General features: G+C 40.1%; 2 protein-coding genes across 5 annotated transcripts; both read right to left on the reverse strand.

Annotated features, from left to right (window-relative positions):
• Window positions 1–982: 982 nt before the first annotated feature.
• On the reverse strand, window positions 983–10508 carry LOC121868261 (tyrosyl-DNA phosphodiesterase 1-like). Of its 4 annotated transcripts, none has more exons than XM_042368657.1 (14): window positions 10439–10507; window positions 9732–9814; window positions 8793–9042; window positions 8198–8350; window positions 7421–7502; window positions 7029–7188; window positions 6326–6460; window positions 5875–6034; window positions 5075–5216; window positions 4285–4430; window positions 3885–3976; window positions 3370–3494; window positions 2876–3086; window positions 983–2674 (listed from the first exon to the last, which is right to left on the reverse strand). In XM_042368657.1, exons 2-14 carry the CDS (start codon window positions 9771–9773, stop codon window positions 2516–2518), a joined length of 1857 nt encoding a protein of 618 aa, XP_042224591.1. In that variant the 5' UTR covers window positions 9774–9814; window positions 10439–10507; the 3' UTR covers window positions 983–2515. The 4 variants fall into 4 exon arrangements, with proteins under 4 accessions (XP_042224591.1, XP_042224592.1, XP_042224593.1 ...); XM_042368658.1 differs by having other exon boundaries at window positions 9732–9811; window positions 10439–10505; XM_042368659.1 differs by lacking the exon at window positions 9732–9814 and having other exon boundaries at window positions 10439–10508.
• A 7463-nt stretch (window positions 10509–17971) lies between these two features.
• Window positions 17972–20133, reverse strand: LOC121868188. Its single transcript, XM_042368496.1, has 3 exons — window positions 19734–20133; window positions 19174–19418; window positions 17972–18863 (listed from the first exon to the last, which is right to left on the reverse strand). The coding sequence occupies exons 1-3, from the start codon at window positions 19818–19820 to the stop codon at window positions 18737–18739; spliced, it is 459 nt and encodes a 152-aa protein (XP_042224430.1). The 5' UTR covers window positions 19821–20133; the 3' UTR covers window positions 17972–18736.
• Between the last annotated feature and the right edge of the window lie 4380 nt (window positions 20134–24513).

The raw sequence follows: 24513 nt of genomic DNA on the forward strand, positions 1-24513 counted from the left end.
AAAGGTCAAATCTAACACCAGGGAAAAGATCAAATGAGGTCACAAAATTGTTAAATGACCCAGTGAAAAAAATTTGGTCAGTGAGGTTGATTACATTTCAAACAAAGACAATGTACATAGCGAGAAAACAATTATACAAGTGGTTTTTAATGACTATGAATATTCAAATTACATACACACACACACATCCCCACACACAGACACTCCCACACACACAGACAGACATCCCCACACACAGACTCGCCCACACACACACACAGACATCCCCACACACAGACACGCCCACACACACACACACAGACATCCCCACACACAGACACGCCCACACACACACACACACACAGACAGACAGACACCGCCCCCCCCCACACACAGACACACACTCCACTTCAATACTCATTTTCTCTACGAGTTTACCCATTCAAGGTACTGAGACAAGATTGGTTTTGGGCGAGTGATTTTTTAATTATTTTTTTTATTCATTCATTAGAGTCAAGGTCGAGGTTTTGATGTAAGTTGGTGAGTTTTTGATGATGATGATGATATGAGAGAGAGAGAGAGAGAGAGAGCTAATACCAACATTCAGTATTCCTTTTTGTCTCACAGCAATATACAAGGCATTCAGTCACTTAACAACAGTCAAATCCTAACACCATATATTGTAAAGTTTAATCAAGTTTCTCTCTTGATTTACAATACGTACTATATGATTTTTGTGACTTAGATAATTAAATATACATTAGAATCTCTTTAAAGGGTGCCACATATATTAGTTATCAAAGTTAGGTTATCTTGGTAACGTCATTCAAACTGCTGACTTATATGGAGTACTGTATATGATCACTGGGAGAATTGTTATTTTAATTCACCTCAGATCATGTTATCTTTAATTATATCAGAGTTCATCCTGTTATCTTCATTCCTTACCTGTAAAACTGACACAGAAAACGAGAAAAACTTAAGGAGAAACTAAACAAAAATAAATTCTTAATTAAAATGCTTATATTTAGGTCTTCAACAAACTGCAATTCACAATAAACACCAACACTATTACTCCCTAAAGTAAAACAAACTTGTAAATACAGTAGAGTAAATATGCGAGAAAAAATAAATACAGTCGTAAATATAAGACGTAAAAAGAAAATATGAAAGATGAATTTGAAGAAAGATAAAAAGTAGAATGCCTGGACATGTAAATCATGGACGACTGTGAGGCAAAGTGATGTAAGGGGTGCGTGAGGTAAGGCAAGAAGGGGGGAGGTGAGACGTGAGGAAAGAAGGGAGTAGAAAAGTGAGGGAAGAAGGAAAGTTAAGGAAGAAGGGAGATGAGAAGTGAGGTAATAAGCGATGTGTAATGTGAACCAAGAAGAGAGGAATGTTGAGACAGTAAGAAGGTTTTAAACAAAACTTAATCTTTTCTATATAAGATACAGTACAGTACAGGAAGGTCGGCAAAGATGCCAATGGTCAAAACATGAGATCTTCACGAACCATTTTGACTCTGACTGAAGGATGCGTTAAACTACATTGTACCTTCTGATGATGTGATGGACCTATTCTAATGATTCATAGTGTACAAAAATATTATACTATACTGTACTGTACCTGTACTCTTATAGCTGTAGTATTAAACAATCTCATTCACACTTTGAACAGGAATGATGCTTTATGCTTCAAATGATATAAAAATAAAATAAAACTTGCAGTTTCTGGTTAAATACATAAAGGTTAAAATAACAAAACCAGTACACTTCAGTAGTTGAGTAATACAGTATAGTTAAGCCTCAGTTTGTGTGGTCTGTAAATTAACAATTTTGATGTATCACAATAAACTAATTTTGACCATAGTTTGAATTTTTTGCCGATCTCATGAGATATGGATTAACTAAAAAACGCTGTATAAATGACATGGCAAAATCCTATCAAGAATGATATCTGGGAAAAAACAAAATATATCGTAAATTATAATAATCTTTTAACGACAGGAACAAACAATGGGAGGTGATTAGGAACAAGCAATGGGGAGGTGTGTGGCAGATAGTTAGTTCCAGCAGTACTCGTGAACACCCCCACCATAACGTCTGTATCTGTATTGTGTATCACCGCCTCTGTAGAACCGCACTCATCTCTTAGTGTACTGTACCTCCGAGCATCACCATTAATACCTGCTATGCTGGCACCTGGGTACAGAGAGGAAGTTTGGTACCAATAATAACAAAGTGATATTATGAATGAGTTACAGGAGGTAGAAGTTTATAATAGTATTTGTTATTCTTTACAATACAGTAAGCAGATAGTTAAGGTGGAATGTTGAGTGGAAATTTGGAGTCCATAAAATATTAAAATTATGAACATAGTACATTAAATTTTTTTTTTCCTTTGAATTGGATTCATGGTTTTTTCATGAACATTATCCTTACAAAAAGTGAAAGCATACAATATATGTTTTCTGATTATACAAATAATGAAATGATAAGTAAAAAATACATTCACTGTAGTACAGCATTAAAATTTATTAGGGGTATGTACGGCCAAAGATATCGGATCGTTTCTTGCGCGTGTTCATAAACCAGGGAGTCGCCCCATCAGGGTAGGGTCTCAGTGGCACATCATAAGGCAGAGACAAACAAGATGGACTGCTTGGAGACCCCAACTCAAATTCAGTGTTGTCGTTCTGTAAATTGAAGAGGCCTCGCTGAATATCAGAAACGGATCACGTTAAAAGATACAAGTTTGCAATATAATGAACCTATCTAAGCCTTGATGACAAATCCATGACAAATGTTTTTTATGTTAAGTTTTTACAAGAGTATTTCATGGTACAATCAACCCAGGCAATTTAAACATCTACAACAAGAAAACAAACACAACTTACCACAAACTTGGGCAAAAGAAGGACTCCAGCCTCATAAGATCTGATAAATAACTGGGAGTTCTGAATCTGTAGTGTACCCCAAGCTGCCTTTGACAGGTTGGCGGAGGTCAGGAGGAAGAACTGCGCTGCTGAACAGTTCATGTTTACACGAGTGTAGCATTTAATGTGTGGCATCGCCTTTGTCCGATGTCTCTTGTCACTTCGCCAGAGACTGAAAATAACATAATTATCTGAGGAAATGGATATCATGAAGATTAAACACCCTAATGCTAACCTAGTCAATCATAATCTAACCTAACCCCCCCCCCCTTTTACCATTAGGGTATTTAACCATCAGGTGAAATCAAATTCTACTTAACAAGCATAAATGATATGACTAAGAGTATAGTACTGTATTAAGAAAATTTAGAAAATGTTATGCCCTTTCATCTTATCGTAACATGTCTAACTGGTAATAATACACAAACAACAAATTGGTATCAAGAAACACTGACTGTAAATGCTGCATTAGCCACGGTTGTTTCTCATGCGTTGCTGAGTTATAGGGAAGACATGACCCTCCCATCCACCCCTGGCTACTGTTACAGATGTCATCCTCACTTGGATAAACTAGATTTACCTGAGGAAGGAAAAGTCTCACTTAGAAACCATATTTGATTCATACATTAGTTGTCATACTTGGGAAGTTATGTTATGCATAAAAATTATTACCCATGCAAGTAAAATTCACAATAAGAGAGACATTGATACTTACATTGATAAACTGATTTATAAACTTAATTTTCATTACTGTAAAGACTTCCATGTTCAGTCGTGAACAGTAGTCTTGTCACCTCTTCTGCGGCTCCATGAACACTGAGATTCAGACTCATAAACCTGAAGCAGTACACATTGATGCATCATTCCATCCATAGATGCTTCAGATTCATGAGTCTGAAGTCTCGAAGTTCTTAGAGTTCAGAAGAGGAGACAAGACTTTTGTTCATAACTGTACTGTATTGTTACTCACCATGGGGGCACTGGCACACACTCCTGGTACACCAGTAAGACTCATGCCAAGTTCTCCAGACATCCAAGACCTGGCATCCTTCCCCAAGGAGCCTGTAATCACCACCATTATCATTTTTATATATTACATCCTGTCAAGTGGGTCTGATTACCAGTCATAGGAGTTAGTTTAATGCTGATATTTGGGTGTACTGTACAGTATTTATGGTCAGACAAGCTAGTTGAGAGTCCCTGAGTCACCCAATCCACTATGTCCATTATAAAACAATAAGCTACTGATACTACAAAGTTATGTTGATTTCTTTTTGTATAGTCTGAGTAAACTGAATGATTCAAACATGTGACAGGTATGATAAAAATCTACCTTTTGCACAGAAATTCTTAAAAAAAAAATACTCTACCTATTGAGGAACACTGGAAAAGGATTGGCAGAGACGACTTCCAGGAACTTGCGTGTTGTTTCATCACCCGACGAACTTTCATGTGTCCCCACCGGTCCTTGCTCTCCCCCCTGTGGTAGCCCGGAACACTACCAACAAACACCGCACTGAAAGAAACATTGGATAAATTTCATGAGACGTTCTTCCCTGGAATACATCATCATCTACTGGTAAATCATCATCATCTAAATCACTATTATCATCATCAAAATATATGTCAAGTGATGTGACTTACAGGTATGTCGAGTATCTTTTTTGACCTGTGGGAATTCAAACATCTACCTACACCACAAACATTTAAGCTACACCATAAACATCTACCTACACCACAAACATTTAAGCTACACCATAAACATCTAAGCTACACCATAAACATCTAAGCTACACCATAAACATCTAAGGTACACCATAAACACATCATTCCACTAAAAAATACTTTCACCTCTTATACTGACTGCTCAAAAAAAAACACTGTACTGTAATTCACTCTACTTGAAGGAATATCATAAGTGTTTGCTACTCAATGTGGCCAAACTTTTCTACAAACTAAACCTTCATCAATTATAGGAGGAAATTTCTGATTATTGGAACTTTTCTTGCATCTTGTCATAATGCATATACATGCTCCAAAAAGTATCTTATGGTTTTGTGAGAGACAATATGACACAACAGACGAAGGATTTTTTCAACCCTACCAAGACAATAAGAGTTGCGGTGTTCATTTTGAAATTCAATGGACCGACTCACTCACTTGCAGTTACTGAAGTCATATTTCTTGACGAGGTTTGCCCATCGTGTGAGGTCTGGAACTTTGTATGCCAAGAGGTAATCCACCAAGTCGCGTTTGAAGCGAGTGGGCGACTCTCCATCTAGGAGGCTCTCTCTTCCGTTCTCTGGGGAAAGACAAGAGTAAGAGGGACTAAAATTTGATAATAAACTGTCATTAATTATATGCATCTGTTAGTTTGGGAAGATATCATTTCACATTTTTTTTCTGTTAGTCTGGATATATTAAATGAGCTTTACATATTATTTTTTTATTCCAGAATGATTAAAATTTTAAAAACAAAATTCCTTATTGTTTGTCTTAAATATATGAAGCTTCATTTCATTCAGAATCTCACTATGGTCATTCCAGAATATGTTTATTAGGTATCTGGGAATACAGAGTTATGATTTTGGTAATTAACTGTACTAATGTCCCTTGATTATAGTATATTTATCTTACCATAATATAATTTAGTTAAATATCCCTGTAAAGGTACTACTGTACTGTACCTCTTGATAAACATAATTCAAAGGCAAACTACAGGAGAATTAATTTCTATCATCAGGTACAGTCAGAGAAAAGGGTCCTGTCAGTCCTCCATGAACCTGTGAATCTGAGACCTCACACAGTGCATGATCTATGGACCCAACAATGTGTGGTGTCTTGGATTCACAGGTTCATGAGTCTCAGGATTCATGGATGGGATGGAGGACTGACAGGACCTTTTTCTCTGACTGTACAATAATGAGAGACAGACAGACAGGTTAAGAGATGTGCCTCACCAAGCTCAGGAAAGACAGGTGACACCCAATACCCCTGAGTCTTCTCGTACCAGTCATCAGGGACGAGGTTGGCCGTGTGAACAACAACTCGACAGCCAGTCTTGTATTGAAATAGCATGATCTTGGTGTGGTGAGTCCCGTATTGAAATGATATCTTGACCTGTGGGTAATACCAGCGCTTAACTTCCAACATTTAGAGAAGGCAAGGTTAGGGAGTCTTTATTTTCAAAGGCAGTGTGTATAGTTGTGGGTTGTTTGAGATGGTCAGTAATCTACGATATCATAAATACTGTACTGTAGTAACATTTAATATCAATTACTAATCCAGTGTTCTAAATTATTTAAAGTAACCAAAATATTGAAGGGATTCTTTACTAGTAATCTCATCAACATCTAACCGTCAAAGAAGAAACGACAAAAATAACATGGCAGTCTGGCCAAAGGAACAGACCTTATTACACACAACGGAGGAATGGGCCTTAGGGTCGCCCTCCATCTCTCCATACATCACCAGCAGGGGTTTTGTGTGTGCTTGTCCGGCCTTATAGTTCTCCATTAGGAATTCAAGATCAACCATGAAGTTTAGCTGTAAACAAAGGCTTTTAGTTGCATATACTGTACTCTTGGTTACGTTCCAAAGATGTACGGGAAGCCTTACGAATCTTCTCACCAAATGAAATGTTAATTCATGCAAAAAAATAAAAATAAAAACCTCAACCCATGACCACAAGCAGGAAATTATACACCAAAAAGGGACAAAGACCTGTAACTTGTGACCACTGATGTGTACCCTGAAGGCCAACTGTTTAATTAGATGGTAACAAGAATAAATCATACAGTATCTTTCCTCCACAGTTCAAAGGTACAGTACTGGTATACAGGCAGAGAATGAAGTCCCACACTGAGGTCTTCCCCTTTTTGAAGACAGATTTTTAACAATTTCTTCACTAGACAGAAGAGGATTGGATGCTGGTTGCTACAAGAGCCACAAGACCACATTGACAAATTCACCGCAAGTTTTTCTTTTGCATTGATGTACACAAGTGAAAACTCTTACAGCGCTGAAAAGAGAATAATGGACGTGATTTAGCACTTAACAACCTGCAACCAATCAACCTCCATTAATTGTAATGGTTGTTAACTAGAAGGAGCACCTGAGCGGACTCTACAAGCTCTCCAAGCTGTGGGTTGAGGAGATCTGGAAACACTAGAGCCAATGGGTCTTCCTGAGTCTCCTTTATGCTGAAGGTCTTGTTGAGGAAGAAATTAAAAGGCTCACTGGCAGACAAACGTGCTGGAAATGGCAACTTGGAACTGCAACAATAAAATATTCCATTATTATCATATTAATATTAATCTAATTTATTTTATTTCTTGTACATATAGTGACAGCATAAACATAAATAATAAAATAAGGCATCATATTATGGATGAGTCGATTAAAATCTGTAAGATAAGACAAAGGATTTTTGTAATCTCTTAAGTATTTATGAAAACAGAAACAGACTCCGGTACACCAATTAGTATTAGCTGTACTGTACTGTACCTGCTTATCTTTTGAGATGTGCCAACAGGTACAGATTCTTTTAACCTTTTCTTTGGTGGTCCAGCAGTGCCAGGAGTACATTCTACAAATTAGATATGAAACAACAATTATTTATACCGATACAATGTTCAGATGAAAGAAATGAAAAGTCACATATTTATGCTGATCAAATGTCAATATTGTACATAATATCAAGTGGGAATATCATCATTACAACCATTTTAAGGCCATTTTCCATGCTGGTGTGGGTTACCTGATGGTATGGTGTCCTAGTTGCTATCAGGCAATTTTGAAGCAAATATTTATTGCCAACCTACTTGTACAGAACTGGAACTTCTAAGCACTCTCTTAGCTGGCTAGAGAGGGTCACTACTCCCTGAGGTTATCAAAGATTACCTGCCAAACTGTATGTTTTAACTAATTTCTTATTTCAAGCACTATTTTTTGGCACTGATACTTTTTGCATGTATTTGTTACCACATGACTTTTTTATAACACTGACAACACCAAAAAGTAAATATAATGGTAACATCACCTGAATCTGCTCTAACTCACACACTACCCAAGAGAGGTGTGACAGCTTGTACTCCTGCTTGGAAGGTTGGTGTATGTTTTAAACCAAACCCAGGCACTGATAGACCCAATAAATAAATTTTAGTAAATTTTTAAGGACTCGGATCCAGTCTAGTGTATGCCAAGGTGGTTTTTTCTTCTTTCTTGAGCATATTAAGACACAGGTGACCTAGAAGACCTTTAACAATTCTGAATAAGAATTACCTTTGTTTCTCTTGTGTACTGTCTCCTTTTCACCACCCTCCAGGGGGGGGTGATAAAACTCCTTCAAGTGCAATGGGTTTTTTCGGTAACAAGAAGATCCATATTCACAAGGAGGTCGTTTCTTTGGTGGGGTTTTGGGGGAGTTGGTAACACCTGGGGTACAATGTTTCATGTGAGGGCAGATCAAGTGAATTAAATATTATACACCATAGATCATTTTATTTTATTTATATTTTTAATAGAATCCATTCAAGTCCGTTAGTTGTCAAGTTATACAGTACAGTACTTGGTGATTCTTTTTCTCCAGAACTGTGACCTTGACCTTTTGATCTCCCAAACACAGCAGCTTGAGGGACCCACAGGGCGGGTTAATTTCTAACCTTACAAATGGTCTAAGTAACTCTTGTATTTACCCCATCAAATCTACAGGGTTAGACTATACTGGGTTAGATTAGGTTAGGTTGGGTAGTGTGTAGTGATAGGACCTTTCATGCAATGATTGGCTGAACTGTGACTGGTGATTGGCTTTTGCTTTAACATTAATGTGCATATAAAAAGGTAAATATATTAGGACAAGAACATTTTTCCACTGTACCATCTTTATGACAGCTGGGAGATGCTTCAGAATAATTTTTACTTGCTTGTGTTGCTGTATTGCCACACTGTAACACTTGTCCTGCTCCACCACTGCGACTACTGGCCTCCTCCTCCTCCTCCTGCTCCTCCTCCTCCTCCTCATCATCATCATCAGTCTCGGACATTTCGTGGAACTTAGAGGCGATGCTCTGAGCAAATTTTGCATCTTGCTGCTCCAGTGCTTCTGCAGCTTTGTTTTCTGCGTCAAACTGAAATAGTAATAGTGTAATTGTACATAAATGTGTGTGTCTGAGGCAAAAGATAAAATATGGTGCTACTATAGCATACAGTCTACAAAGATATCTTTAGTCTAACATAACCTAACCAAATCTAACCTAACCTAACCAAATCTAACCTAACCTAACCAAACCTGACCTAACCTAACTTTACCTAACCTAATTTAATCTAACCTAACCTGACCTAAATATCTTGTAGATTGCACACTATAGTAGCACCCAATATCTTTACATTAGTCTCGTACACAAAGATACCTTGTGAAGGACATTGATCAGTATCGGGCAGACGAGGTTAAATCACATAAAACATACGTAGTGGATATTTAGCCGTGACCGGCTAAGTTCCTACTAACATTATTTTACTGTGAGTGCGCTTTGATTTGACTAAATACATTAGGTAAGATTCTTTGGTTGGTTAGGTCAGACTCTATTAGGTTCTGGTAAATGTTGCCTCTTTTATAATAAGTTTCCATGCACAACAGCAATATGGTTATATATGCTTACAGCTACACAACGATCGACTCGGCTAAATAACTGCCAAATGCCGCCAGTCACAGTCAAATATTGTTCTCGCACTGTTCCCCAGTAATGGACGATTAGCCAATCATAGCACAGTGGCCAGTTAGTATTAGTTACGCTTCTCACTTTGGGGGATCATTTACCTCAGCTTGGAGTTGTCTTGCGAATTTTTCATCAGGATCCATATTGTTGGTGACAAGGCCAGCTGGTGGTGGTGGGGCAGCTGCTGGAGATCAACAACTGTATATTTAATAATTCTCCAACAACACCAACATACAGGGCATCTCAGAAGAAATGTATACACACTGCCTTTCAGATTTTCGTGGAGATGGGCTGACGATGGGAGTGCTTGTATTACATCAGCAACATTGTCCTCACTTGAGGGAGACCACACACTATACTTTATTTTACTTTAAATTTTTCGCCACTAATCGCCCTGTTAGCCGCTTGGGCGGTCGGTCACGTCTCTATTGCACACTATTGACAAATGCTGGCTCTAGAATGTATCAGTGTTGGTCATGTCTGGTCTTGAATGAGGTCACTGGTGCTGTCACAACACTCTGCTAAGTCCACAATTGAGGAAAAAAATCTCTAATACAGTGTGTATCCATATTTCTCAGTCACCCTGTACTATAACAGGTGACAACTATAGTAATAATATAATATGGTATCTTAAATAATGAGTAGCTTTAGTTCAGCAATCAACTTCCATACAGGTTCACAACAGTATACCAAGTGTATTATATTCATATACTTCATAATCCGCCGTAGTTTTTGAAGTCTCATCCCTGATAAAATAAACTTTTTAAAGAGCTAATTATTTAAAGTTTTTATGTTAAATTCCACACACCTTAGATGGGAACACGAGACAGGAGCTGCTCGGCTTGTTTACAAACACAACCGGCCAGCGTTAAGCGTTCACAACTGGTTAAGTTTTAACGTGAATTCATTATATATTACACTTGCAGTAATAATTCAGTGTAAGATATCAAATATTATTCATAATATAATCAGTTAGAATATATTTTCATTCTTCTATATTATTTTATGACAACATTCACTTAATTGTTTTTGATTTTGACCTGGAATCATTCTCTCACTGGTTAGCGAATCAATCAGTCACATGTTATTTTACCTTACTAAGGCATTACTTGTGACGTTACATATTATATGGCCTGCAAAATATCACTTACCATATATTGAAGAAATTGTCGCTTAGTTCCGCGAGGTGCACTGACAAAATTGTGTGTTTGTGTTAGAGATGAGCGACAAGAGGTGGTGAGTGTACACATTAGTATAATAATATCATTTATCAGTGGACCAGACAAAATAGGCCAGTATAGCAGAGGGTATAGAGGTATTAGTACAAGTGGCGGCAACTATTGTAACATTACATAGTGTTGACCTACATACCTGCAAGACACCGCCCACAGCCACACTTCTACCACCTCACTTGCCACCCCTCCCACACGATACCTGCCACTTTACACTAACACCTTCGACACTTCCATCTGTGTGGTGTCTGCCACTATCTGCCACTTACGACACCAATTATAAAGAGCGCAAGTTGTGTTCTTCCTAATTCAAATACGCTCCCCACCTAACCCACTCTTACCAGCATGCATATATATCCACTAAAATGAAATTCACATTAATAATTCGTAACGGCACCGAGTGTTAGCTCATTCAAGACCAGCCTTGACCAACAGATACATTCTAGAGCCAGAACAGTACATATCCAGTACTTGCCAACAGTGTGTAAGTGGCTAACAGGCCGATCTGTGGCGAAGATTATAAAGTAAAGTAAAGTAAAGTAAAGTAAAGGTCCATGGTAGTTTCTGTGTCCATGAATCTTGATTGCACGTTAAGACTCTTACCTTTTCAATAAATATTTACGTCCTCTGAACTGTATTTAATCACAAAGCATAAATTCAATGTCTTGTCTATACATCAATTTGTTTAATAAGATAACAGTCGGTGGTTTTGTTGATGGTGTTAGAAGACAGACTGAACGTAGTAGATAAGGTAACCTAATACGTCTATCATTATCCTGGATGTACTATAATTATTAATGATGATATATAGGAGGTGCCGGGGTATAATTAATGGACCAATAATCACACACGGTCTTATACTGCTGAAGGCTTATTGTAGCTACAGTCGGGTCAGTCACTATATTAATCCCCACACTAAGACGATCCTGACCTAACTAACCTAACCACATTAACTAATTTTAGCCCAATAACCTATATACCTTAACTCAAATGATAGGGAGAATGATAAGAGCTGTGTGTTGTGGTGTACATGCTCCTGGACACACACACACGACTCTACGTATGTGAGGGTGACACAGACCTTCCCAAACAAAGCTCTTTAGTGAGTGGCTCGGCAAAAAAGTAGGTTGGTTGGCCATCTCTCTCACACATCCTTGTTTGTACAGTATTTATCTTGATTATGTTCTTACCGTGGGGCACTGTGGGAGTACAGTATATACAAGTATATACTATACTGTTACCTACTGTCTGTTGGAAGGTCCGTTGGTCTGTTGATCTGTATATTGAATTTAATAATTTGAGAAAGTCACCGCTAATCAAAAGGAACTATTATGTCGACTTCTTTACCTGGTCAAAACTATATGAAATAAAGCCCTCTTAATGATTGCTATATTGCACGGTTAAAACTCTATACAGTATATATTGCAGGGTTAAAACTCTATACAGTATATATTGCATGGTTAAAACTCTATATAGTAAAACACTTATAATCATTTTGAACGCATATAAGACGTACAGTATGTAATAAGTTTCGTATGTTCCTGCTATTAACTTCACCTAAGCCAGATGATGAAACTAAAAAACGACACCAAATATTTCACCAAGTGGATCTAAATAATCTGTCATTTCACGGTGGAGGTAAGAATGATAGTTTTGACATTTTTACCTGACTAGTCAAGTTTTACTACTGTTGTATGTACAGCCCGGATGTACTTAGTTATTAGCTTTGACAAAAAAGGTAAATGGTGGCGTTTAAGATTCACAGTAATTGAAGTAACGGATTAGCTGAAAATTAGCTTGCCAGTTTATTTCACCTGTATATTAACCATCCTAACGCTAATCTAACCTATTGCTAACTTAACCTAACGCTAACCTAACCTAATGCTAACCTAACCTAACGTTAACCTAAACTAACGCTAACTTAACACAAGTAGCATTAGGGTGGTTAATTTTCAGGTGAAATAAACTACAACAATCACTTCCGGGAATACTCAACAAGTGCAGCGCGCGGCATCAACGTTCCTGCAGCGTCATTACCGAGGAATTAGAGCTAGGCAATGTGTCTCAGCCAGAATTGGATACACTACCTGCATTTTTTCTCTTTTTTTTCATTATTTGTTACTACTATCGACTCTATATATCTTTTATTGACATATTTATTTTAAGATGTCTACAGTTGTCAGGTTGTGTGAAAATATGATTCTTATTTGATAATATTGTTTGTTGGCGACGATTTGGAACGAAGCGGAGAGTGTAATTTGATTGTCTTATATATTATATAATACTCTTCAAATAATACTCGTCTTGAGGATTTTTTAGAACTATAATATTTCACGTACGGACTTAATACACAAGTAACAGCTTAGCATCACCATTGTCTGTGGTAAAATTAGTTTAACAGACCGGAACATCACCTCACACAGTTGTAGTTTGGCTGAGGTCTGTTACCAAATCTGCGACACATCTGTTGGATTAATTATAACACGTAACACATATATTATACGACTATATATATCTTTGGCAGGCATCTGTATTATATTGTATACCAGCGTTGTCTATATTCATGCTGAATCAATGTATACTTGTATGATGATTTTGGTGAATATCTATCCATCTTATCTGTCTATCTATCTATCTTATCTATCTTATCTATTTATCTATATCTATCTATCTACGTCTCCCCACCAGCCTCCCTCCTCTTCCTCTTCCTCCTCATTACCCAGTGGACGGCAGCCATTAAAATGAGTGACTTGGTTCACTCCGGTAAGGCTTTTCTCCACACCGACCTGGTTCACGAACACAACATATAGTACAGTCATTAAGGTTGTCGTTGCCTTAGTTCAAACGACACGACGAGATCCTGCAGCTTAATGGCACAACCTTCATGTTAAACGACACTATAAGTACGGATTAGATATTTTTTACTACAAGAACGCAATAAACAATACTCTTTCTATTAAAATTTTTATGATAACAATATCCGACACCAATATTATCGCCACCGCTACCTTATCCACCACAACTACTACCATATTCACCACATCCACTACCACTACTACCATATTCACCACCACTACCATATCCACCACCACCACTACCATATCCACCACCACCACTACCATATCCTACACCACCACTACCATATCCACCACCACCACGACCATATTCACCACCACTACCATATCCACCACCACCACTACCATATCCACCACCACCACTACCATATCCACCACCACCACTACCATATCCATCACTACTACACCTTCGCAGCACACACACACACACAAACTGACAGCCCTGAAAACACCGGCACCCCATAAACAAGAATGACTTTGTAGGAAGACATGAAAGTTGCCGGTGTTATGTAGGAGAGAGGGAGGCAGGGAGGGGGCGAGGAGAGAGGGAGGGAGAGGGCGAGGAGAGAGGGAGGGAAAAGATCAGGGAAGAGGGAGGGAGAGAGAAGGGAAAGAGTAGTCGACTGTATTTTCTCTCTGAGTTACTGTAGGTTATTGTATTAGTCCAGGGCGTGTCCGTCGTCTTGTTTACATGTCCGGAATGGGGGTCAGGGGGACGACACTGTGTAACGCCAGTAGAACGTGACCACAAGGTAATGTTTATATCTCACACAGTCGTCGATCTTCACTTGTTTTTCCTTTGTCAACGCGTTATTCTCTCATCAAGATCCCTATAGTGGTGCTGCTGGTCTCTCTCTCTCTCTCTCTCTGGTGACCTTGACATTGCCTTATGACCGATTCTGACCACACACACACACCCACACACACACACACACCCCATCAGCCCGTGTGGTTCTCATTGTTATTGCCGTCAGTAACAACTCTTGCTATAGGGGGGCCGGAAGTAAGACAAACACATCCCCTTTCTCCTACTTTTCCCGGACTCCATAATTCTTCCAGTTTTCATTCACGTCAAACCAGAGAAGATGTGAAAGCTAAGTCATTCTGTTCCTTTACTTTCCCGCGGGATTCATTCAAGCTATGTGTACATAATGTGACTCAGTGCATAGACCTGGGAAAGATAAATACTGCTTTCCTTAATTTTGTTGGTAGTTTCTTTTCGATCGTCTGTCAGATTTCCCTTAAAGAAAATGATGTTGTTTTCATTAGGGATAATGTTTCAATAATACCATTCTACCAGTAACGTCATGGACTACCCAACAGTAACGTCACACCTGTAAACAAATACGAGAAGTGGTGCATTATGGGAGGATTTGATGAATTTAGAAGTTGTCATTATACCAGTGTGAGTTATGGAAATTTTTTTGGATTAAGGGAGTATAAATTGCTTTTGTTTACATCGTCTTCTGAAGTTAGTCTTGTTTTACCCACAATGCATCGCCCATAAACACAGCAGTGGTATTTTGCTGTCGGGTTACTCCATCACCGTAGATGTCCAGAGGTTTGTGTTTACCTGAAATACAAAACTGATGGCATTACCTGAAGATTAGCATCCCTGCTTATGTCACCTGATGATTAAACACCCCTATCGCTCGCTACCTGGGAGGGTTAGGTTAGGATACTTTAGGTTAGTTTTGGTTTGGTTAGGTTAAGTTTGTTTGGTTTGGTTAGATAATGTTTAGTCAGGATAAGTTTGGTAAAGTTTGGTTAGATTACAATAAGTTACGCCAAGTTAGGTTGTGTTAGGTTAAAAGTCAAGCTATGTCAAGTTAGATTAGCATTAATGTGTTTTTATCTTGAAGGCAAATGACATAATGGAACCTAACCTAACCTAACCTAGCCTACAGAAATTCCGGAACCCCGAAGGTGGAGTGGAGGCAGCCCTTGGAGTGATCATATCCGAGAGGTGTGTGTGTGTGTGTGTGTGTGTGTGTGTGTGTGTGTGTGTGCGCGCTTCCGGCTCTTTTGTATGTGACTTTCACCACCATTATAATTACCATCATCATCATCATCATCATTACCATCATTGACTTCTTCAACCCAGTGAGGGAGGAGAGGATCTTTCACTCATACTTCCCTGTCTCTCATCTCACTTCCTCCCTGCGTTGTGTAGCTCTATGTCTGCTGAAGATGTCTAACTTCAACCCATACCTCCGTCCTGCTGAACCATTTACCTAACTGCTTTGGTTAGCTCTATGAATGCCTTAATTGCAATGGGCTTCTGTCTTAAGGGGACTCGGTAATAATGGAACCGAGTCCTATTGGTTATATTGTAAGGATGGAGCTAGTAGACATAATAGACCCGAGGACTAGTGGTTATTGTATTAGGATAAAGCCATCACTAGCAGTCACCTTCCCTCACTAGCAGTCACCTTCCCTCACTATCAGTCACCTTCCCTCACTAGCAGTCACCTTCCTTCACTAGCAGTCACCTTCCCTCACTATCAGTCACCTTCCCTCACTAGCAGTCACCTTCCTTCACTAGCAGTCACCTTCCCTCACTAGCAGTCACCTTCCCTCACTAGCAGTCACCTTCCCTCACTAGCAGTCACCTTCCCTCACTATCAGTCACCTTCCCTCACTAGCAGTCACCTAGCAGTCACCTTCCCTCACTATCAGTCACCTTCCCTCACTAGCAGTCACCTTCCATCACTATCAGTCACCTAGCAGTCACCTTCAGTCACCTTCAGTCACAGTCACCTTCCCTCACTATCAGTCACCTTCCTCACTAGCAGTCACCTTCACCTCAGTCACCTATCAGTCAGTCACCTTCCCTCACCATCAGCAGTCACCTTCCTCACTATCAGTCACCTTCCCTCACTCAGCAGTCACCTTCCCTCACTATCAGTCACCTTCCTCACTATCAGTCACCTCCCTCACTATCAGTCACCTTCCCTCACTATCATTCACCTTCCTCAGCAGTCACCTTCCCTCACTACCTTCACTATCAGTCACCTCTCACTATCATCACCTTCCCTCACCATCAGTCACCTTCACCTTCACCTCCCTCACTCAGTCACCTTCCCTCGTCACCTTCATCGTCACCTTCCCTCACTGTCAGTCAGTCACCTTCCCTCAGCAGTCACCTTCCCTCACTAGCAGTCACCTTCCCTCACTAGTCACCTTCCCTCATCTGTCACCTTCCCTCACTAGCAGTCACCTTCCCTCACTAGCAGTCACCTTCCCTCACTAGCAGTCACCTTCCCTCACTAGCAGTTACCTTCCCTCACTATCAGTCACCTTCCCTCACTATCAGTCACCTTCCCTCACTATCAGTCACCTTCCCTCACTGACCACAACTTCCCTCTCCCATATAAAACTCATCTCACTGAACCTGTTTGTGTCACCTATAACACATAACTGAGTGACCTTCAACTCTCTCTCTCTCTCTCTGGCGGCTCGTGAACAAAACATTACAAGATTGATGTAACTCTCAACTGAAATCCAACTGTAATAAATGATAAAATACAGTAATATCCCCTTCAGTGGGATTTCAGTACTGTATTATGATTTACCTTATATTACAAAATTTCTTCAGTTCTTGAGCTCAATAATAAAACTTTAATTACTGTTGTGACAAAATTATATCGAATTTGACTAAAAAGTGTAAGTACATTGATCGTTTAAGTATTATAAGTTGTGTGTGTGTGTGTGTAAGTACGATGGATAAGTAATAGTTGTTCTTAAGTAGGTATTCTAAGTTCTGTTATTTTTTGTTTCATAAAAAATACTAAATATTTCAGATAATTGTATTTGTTTATTAACTTTACTGTATTTTTTATATATATTACCGAATTGGTTTTATATTATCCTTAGTTGTAATTTTGTTGGTGTGTGTGTGTGTGTGTGTGTGTGTGCGTGTGTGTGTGTGTGTGTGTGTGTGTGTGTGTGTGCGCGCCAGTACACAGTGTTTAAAAATAAATAATGGTGTTTGATCCTCTCCTAAGCATATGACTTCCTTTTATACACAGGGGGAGCTGCGACCAGAATATTCACACCGGGCATGAATAAAAATCTTCCCTGGTGCTGTAAAGGTCAAGTTCCTATATGGAGATGAGTGAGTAGCCTTATATTCATCTCAGTGTATGTTTAACTATAGCCTTTTAGTTCATGGTGCGGAGAGGTACAGAAAGGTTATGAAATCCCATATATATACCAGCTTATATATTTTATTAAGTGACAGTAAAATAAAAATATTCTTATATACAAAATAAATAACATTAATAAATTCAGTAAAGTGTAGCTCAAACGCCATTAATAAAAAATAAAGAAGTGAAGTAGTTGTTGGTGCAAGGGTAACCTCAGTATACACGGCTACGACAATACTAGGAAAAAATACACCGTTGGCATTTGTGTTGACGAGAGATAATGGTAGAAATTATTGTTTTATATTGTAATAACAATAATAAAATAATAATAATAATAAAATCCAATAACAATATCAACAACACAAACTTAACACACAATACATTTTACTTGACCCAACATTAAGTTATGCGACACGTATAATACTCATATAGGTTTTGTACATCATATATACACTTGAGATGTCATGGTAACGTGGAGGTAACAATTGGAAATATTGATGTGATAGATGAATAATTGTGATAAAATGGAGAATTTTTAAATGAAGAAAATGAGAAATACTGTGTTAAAGAAGGTTCCGTTCTCATTGTGGTTTAGGTAGTTAGTTTATGTTGAATAAAGTATTAAAGCTAAAAGGTTGAGAGGATTAGCTAATCCTCTCTTAATACTGTAGGTGATTGACCAGTTATTGTTTTTCAAGAAAACAATAATTGTTCATAGCCGTTGACGCGTAACGTCAGACGTGGGCGTGTGGTATCAGACGTGGGCGTGTGGTATCAGACGAGAGCGTGTGGTACCAAAAGTCGGGGTATGATATTAAACATGGACGTGTAAAATCAGTCCTCGGCGTGGGTTGTCAGCCATGGGCGTGGCTTAGAGGCTGGGTATGGCCTGGCACTGGTAGCGGGCGCGGCAGGAGCCTCCCTCACGCCTGTAGTAGATAGCTTCCTCCACGCCCATGGCCACCTGCTCGTACTTCTGCAGCGAGAAGCCCATGAACCTGCCGGGGGAGGGGTGATGGTTGAGGTTATCAAGTTGTGAGATCAGCTAAAACTTCAACATAAATACTTGAAATGTACAGAAAAAATTGAGATACTTTGGTCATCTAATTTAGAATGAGGAGATGATAACAGAAATATTAATAGTTATATGTAAGTTATGGCTGTATTAGTAATTCATAATAGGTGTAGTTGCCGTTGTAATGGATACAGTTAGTAGTTTAGATTATATTCCCCCACACTCTCCCTCACTCCCCCTCACACTCCCCCACACTCTCCCCCACACTCTCCCCCAGACACTCCCACACTCACGGTCTTAGGTACTTGGCTCCCTTGATCATCATCATCGCCGCCGTCAGTAGTTGCTGGGCTTTGTGGTCGTCGAGGCAGGCCAGACGGTTGAGACAGTCGTACCTCTCGATGCCGTCGCTCACCAGATAAGTCGTCATGAAGAGCAGGTCATTCCCCTCCACCCAGGACATCTCGTTACCAGCCTCCAGGGAGCGACCGAGGAAACCAACCCCGAGCCCTCCACTCATCACGATCAACACCAACAACTGAACGTGAAGAGGAGGTGGTGGTGGTGATGGGTGAGGAGGAACGTACTCTATACCTACTCTATGTTAGTTGAGTACATTTAGTTCATGGGGACATTAGTACACTAGCTTATTTCACTTTTTTTTTTAACCTGACCTAACCCAATCCCCTCCTGGTAACGTTAGATATAGGTTAGGTTAGGTTGGATTAGCGTTAGGTTAGGTTAGCGTCAGGGTGTTTAATACAGTTGAAATAAGCTGGGGTGCCTAATATTTATGTGATCCTTGTAAACATATCGTATGCATTATGTGTCGTGAAGGTCCCTTGAGTCTTACCTTGAGGGCGAGGAGGATGAGTAGGTTGTTGAAGTTGAAGTTGTAGACAGTGGACTGTCTGCCCAACTCCATGATTCCCTCGTACATGATCTCCCCGGGGTATTGGACCCCTTCTTCCCATGCCCTGCCCTGCGCCTCCACCTCCTGCGCCTCCTTCGTCCACGCTACGTTATCTTCCACCCACTCCCTGCCCTGCGCCTCCACCTCCTGCGCCTCCTTCGTCCACGCTACGTTATCTTCCACCCACTCCCTGCTCTGCGCCTCCACCTCCTGCGCCTCCTTCGTCCACGCTACGTTATCTTCCACCCACTCCCTGCTCTGCGCCTCCTCCTCCGCCCACACTGCGTTCTCTCCCACCCATTCCCTGCCCTGCGCCGCGTCCTCTTCCTCTTCCGCCCATACCACGTTATCTCCCACCCACTCCCTCCCATCCCTCGCCCATCCCACACCCTCTCCAGCATTCTCAACCCATTCCTCGCCATATCCCACCCATTCTCCGCCAGTCCCAACCCATTCCCCGCCATCCCCAACCCATTCCCCACCCTCCCCCGCCCACACGACGCCCGCCAGACACACCCACACTACACCCATGACTGTCGCCACTCTCATCATCTTCATATCTGGGAAGGAGACAAAGAAACAAGAATTATTACGTGGAAAATATTAACGAAGATAATAATTACAGGAAATATGTACATTAAAGTAACAGACATATAAGTAAACACACAAGGAACTTCACTCGTTTTTTAAAAAGATAATGGATAAAAGAGTGAAATAATTACCATAATTATCCCATTACAAATATTCGTCGGTTTTTTTTTTAATTTGAAGAGAAACTCGTATTTTTTTAAGAAGATTTAACTGCAGATTGGCTACGTCAATTGTCAAGGAAAAACGTTAGTTAAATAGTTACGTTTTACAAGCAAGATGTCGTACATTTCTTGGGAAAATTATAGGAACAATTGGTGGCACTGTTAACCATGGAGTGTTGGTACGCTTACTGCTTCCTACATTATATTTTCCACGACTCAAGAACACACACCAAAATCTATATCGTAATTTTCTGTATTCCTCAAAACAAGTCTGTGACAAACTGTACCCATTATGTAAACACAACAATCACGTATTTCAAAACAGGCAGCAGTGAGTAATATTATCATATATTATAAACTTGGGTGTTACATAATCCGGAAATAATGGTGATTGGGTGTATCTGTTTGTCTTGAGGCCATAGTTGTTGTCGTAAAAAACATAATTGTGATTCTGTGTTTTGTTTAAGGTCTGTAAGTAGATAAGTGAGGCACGTAACATCCTGTACACGGTAGCAATCTAAAAGCAGATAATATTTTTTGTATTTCTAAGGAATTATATAACTTTCATGGATAAATTAAAGTATATAATACACTTTTTATATAATTTTAATTCTGTTTTGTATTAGTTAACTGGTTTTGTTTTAATATTATTCACGTATAATATCAGTCAGGATTTTACTTTTCTTTCTGTTCATTTAATGTTTAATTACGTTGTATGGAGAGTTTTGTATACAGAAATTGGTGCAGAAATATATAAATCTTATTATTTTACTCCATATCTCCCTGTTTCTATTATCAACACAAATCTAGGAAGTAATGGAGAAATACTAAAGTTTACCCCGTAATTACGACAGCGCTTTCCTATAAATACTATGAAGAGAAAATGATTAGTTAAAGAGGGGAAACATTTATAAATATTTTCTGTTGTCAAAGCGTTAATTCATCGTTCTCAAAGGATTAACTCCAGGAATTAAAAGACAAACTACAAATTATTCAGATGATGTGGTTTAATTTGAAGGGGACATAAGAGCCACGATGGTCCTGCAAAGATTAGATCGCTTATCAGTTGTGAGGTAAAGTTATCCTCGTATATCTTATCCAATATGAAAAACTTCCTGTGTTTGATTAACTTTGATATCTCCCTCACCACCGTCAAGTATCTTTCCCTGATAATATACTATACCAGCTCCCTCTCCGTCCCTCACCCCCTCTCCTTCACCATTCCTCCCTCCCTCTCCTCAACCATTCCATCCCTCTTTCTCTCCAACACCCTTCCTTCCCTCCGTCACCCCTCCCTCCACCTCCCTCACCAGGACCTCTTGCCTCGTGAACACCGTCGCCTGAGGCCTCGTCACTGTCGTCTTCCGTAGCCACACTCACGGTGCAACGACCCGTAGCTGATGGGTCACTGTGTTTCCCCCCCAATACCTCTCCCTTAGCTTTTTCCTCTTCCTCCATATTCAACCTCCTCTCCACCATCCATCCACCACCACCACCACCACCACCAAATGCCCCCCGGAAAATGAATGGGTTACTGGGACTACTTGACGCCTGGGGGTGAGGTTGGTGTGGGTGTGGGTGTGGGGGAGGGGGGTGTTTCTGTGTATGCTGGGGGCGGTGGCGGTGTTTAATTGTATAATGAGAGCTGTATACTTGTTCTCTGCAGGGGTGTATATCTGTGATGTATAGCCTTTCCTTGCTTTCCCCCATACACACACACTCCCCTACACCTTCCCACCCCTTCCCACATGTAAGGAACCTCCCCACACACACCTCTACACCCCATGAAATTAACCTTCTTTATCTCCCCATATGTAAGGAGTCTTCCCACTTCCTCTAATCTCTTCCCCTCTCCCCACAAAACATCACCCCCTTATCTCCCCCTCCTCCCTCAGTCTCCCTTCCTCTTATGTTCCCATAGCCCCTCTCCGCCCCCTCTCTTGTGCCCTCAGTCTCCCTCCCCCCTCCCTATTAGGTTCCCATACCCCCCTCCCCCCTCCCCATCATCGCCTAAGGGCATCGGAAGTAATGACCCGCCCTCAGGAATGCCAGTGCGGGCGGTGATGTTACAGTAACACCAGCGCTGGCATATCATCCTGTCTTTCGTTCACACTCTTGGTTATTGGATATTTATATTACTGATCATACTGCTGATCATACGAGTCTGATTATGCCTTTGATCATACTAGTGCGGGTATACTGAACCTACTGGACTGGTGCTATCATACTAGGGTAGGTATACTGATCACACTAGTGTGGGTATACTGTTCATCACATCTACTGTACTCTTCGTGTGATCATAGGAACATTATCAGCCGGTTGGTGAGAGGTAAGAGAGCACCTCATTACACCAGTCTCAGTGATATTGTGACGCCATCTTGCCTCCCATCTCCCAGTCCTCGTAGTTACAGTCAGCCAGATACACTCACTTATGTGTACTGTTGACTGGAAGAATATTAACGTAAGGGCCTTTGGGAATACATCTGTTTTGTCTTATCTAAAGTGGATCATGTAGATACGGTTTTATTTTTCCAGCTAAGGGGAAGTTTTACTGAAATCATCTGAAGATTCACTAACCTAATCTAACACTAACCTAATCTTACCTAACGCTAACCTAACATATCCCTCCCGAGTGATTCAAATAATTTAATATAAGAACCTTTGTGAATCCGGATGCCCCGACGAGGAAGGAGGCAGCGTTCGTGTAAGCATTGCTTACATGTTTGTGATGTGTATGGAACGAGATCTGTAGTGAAGAGATGGACAATATACTCAACGTTTTCGTGCCGTCCAAAAACAGCAGAGAAGTCTGTCTTTTTTCCGAGTGTGTTGATGCTTAAGTCATAATTTTAAAAACAAAACAAAATCGTAACTTCCGGTTCACTGTTTCACAAAAATCAATCACGTTTTCTGCCCATCAGTAATCGGAAGTGGGTGTTCTTTTAATTAAAAGAAAGTTACTTATTATACCAAAACGTAAAAACAAAAACCGAAAAACTTAATATGTTTCACAATTACATAAAAGTGCAATTATATTTTCGTCCCACAAGAAGCCGGGAGAGGAGCACCGCCGCGGAGAACATTACTTACATGTGTGTTGAGGTCTGGCGGTGAGCGTGACAATATCCCACAGCGGCTGACGGCACCACAGTGATGAACTCGCGACCCTGACCGTTGCTTTTATACCTCTTCTGACGTCACCACCGGGAAGGAGTCTCCTTCTCAGTGTTTTCTACAAATTATTCATCATTTTTTCTCTTTTTACGAGTATTTTTCCCCCTCTTAGGATAATTAGTACCGATTATATTCACCCTCGTGGACTAAGTTGGTGAGAAGTGATCTTAAGAGACTACAGTAGAAGGTAATTCTTCATATTTTTTCCTCATTATTTACTAACCAATAGTACATGACCTACATAAATGACGTCATAAATTGGCGGGAATGTAGGTAATGCTCTACAACAAACGCCCCCACCACAAAGAAATCGTAGTGTACGTCAATAATTGTACTATGATGTATGATTGTCCGTCTCACCGTCCGTATAATACCGAGTCGGTTTTAGTTTCCCTGTCCGGACTATTTTTTCTCCTCCGCCTGGAAACTTAGTCTGTAATTGGATACCTAAAGTAGCTCGTATTTTTCCCCTACACGAGGCTCATATCCTGGAGAAAGTCCCTAGTTTATCGTGGCGGGGAGAAGCGTCATTTGTCGCCCCGGGTTCAACCGTAAACAAACCCTAATGGTCCCTTATTTCCCTCTGTACGCACTGTGAGGCGACGATGGATAGATAGATAGAGTAATGGAGGGTTGTATAGATGTATATTATGAATGAATGGTTTTATTATTAGTATTAGTAGTAGTTCCCCTCAGGGGAACGAGAGCTTCTGCCCCTACTCCGACAACTGCTGCAGATATTGACTATGAGGCTACAGTCACTGAATGCCGCATAGATCTGCGGCTCAACTAAT

Source organism: Homarus americanus, unplaced genomic scaffold, assembly GCF_018991925.1.
Source record: "Homarus americanus isolate GMGI-L3 unplaced genomic scaffold, GMGI_Hamer_2.0 scaffold19318, whole genome shotgun sequence".
Taxonomy (NCBI): domain Eukaryota; kingdom Metazoa; phylum Arthropoda; class Malacostraca; order Decapoda; family Nephropidae; genus Homarus; species Homarus americanus.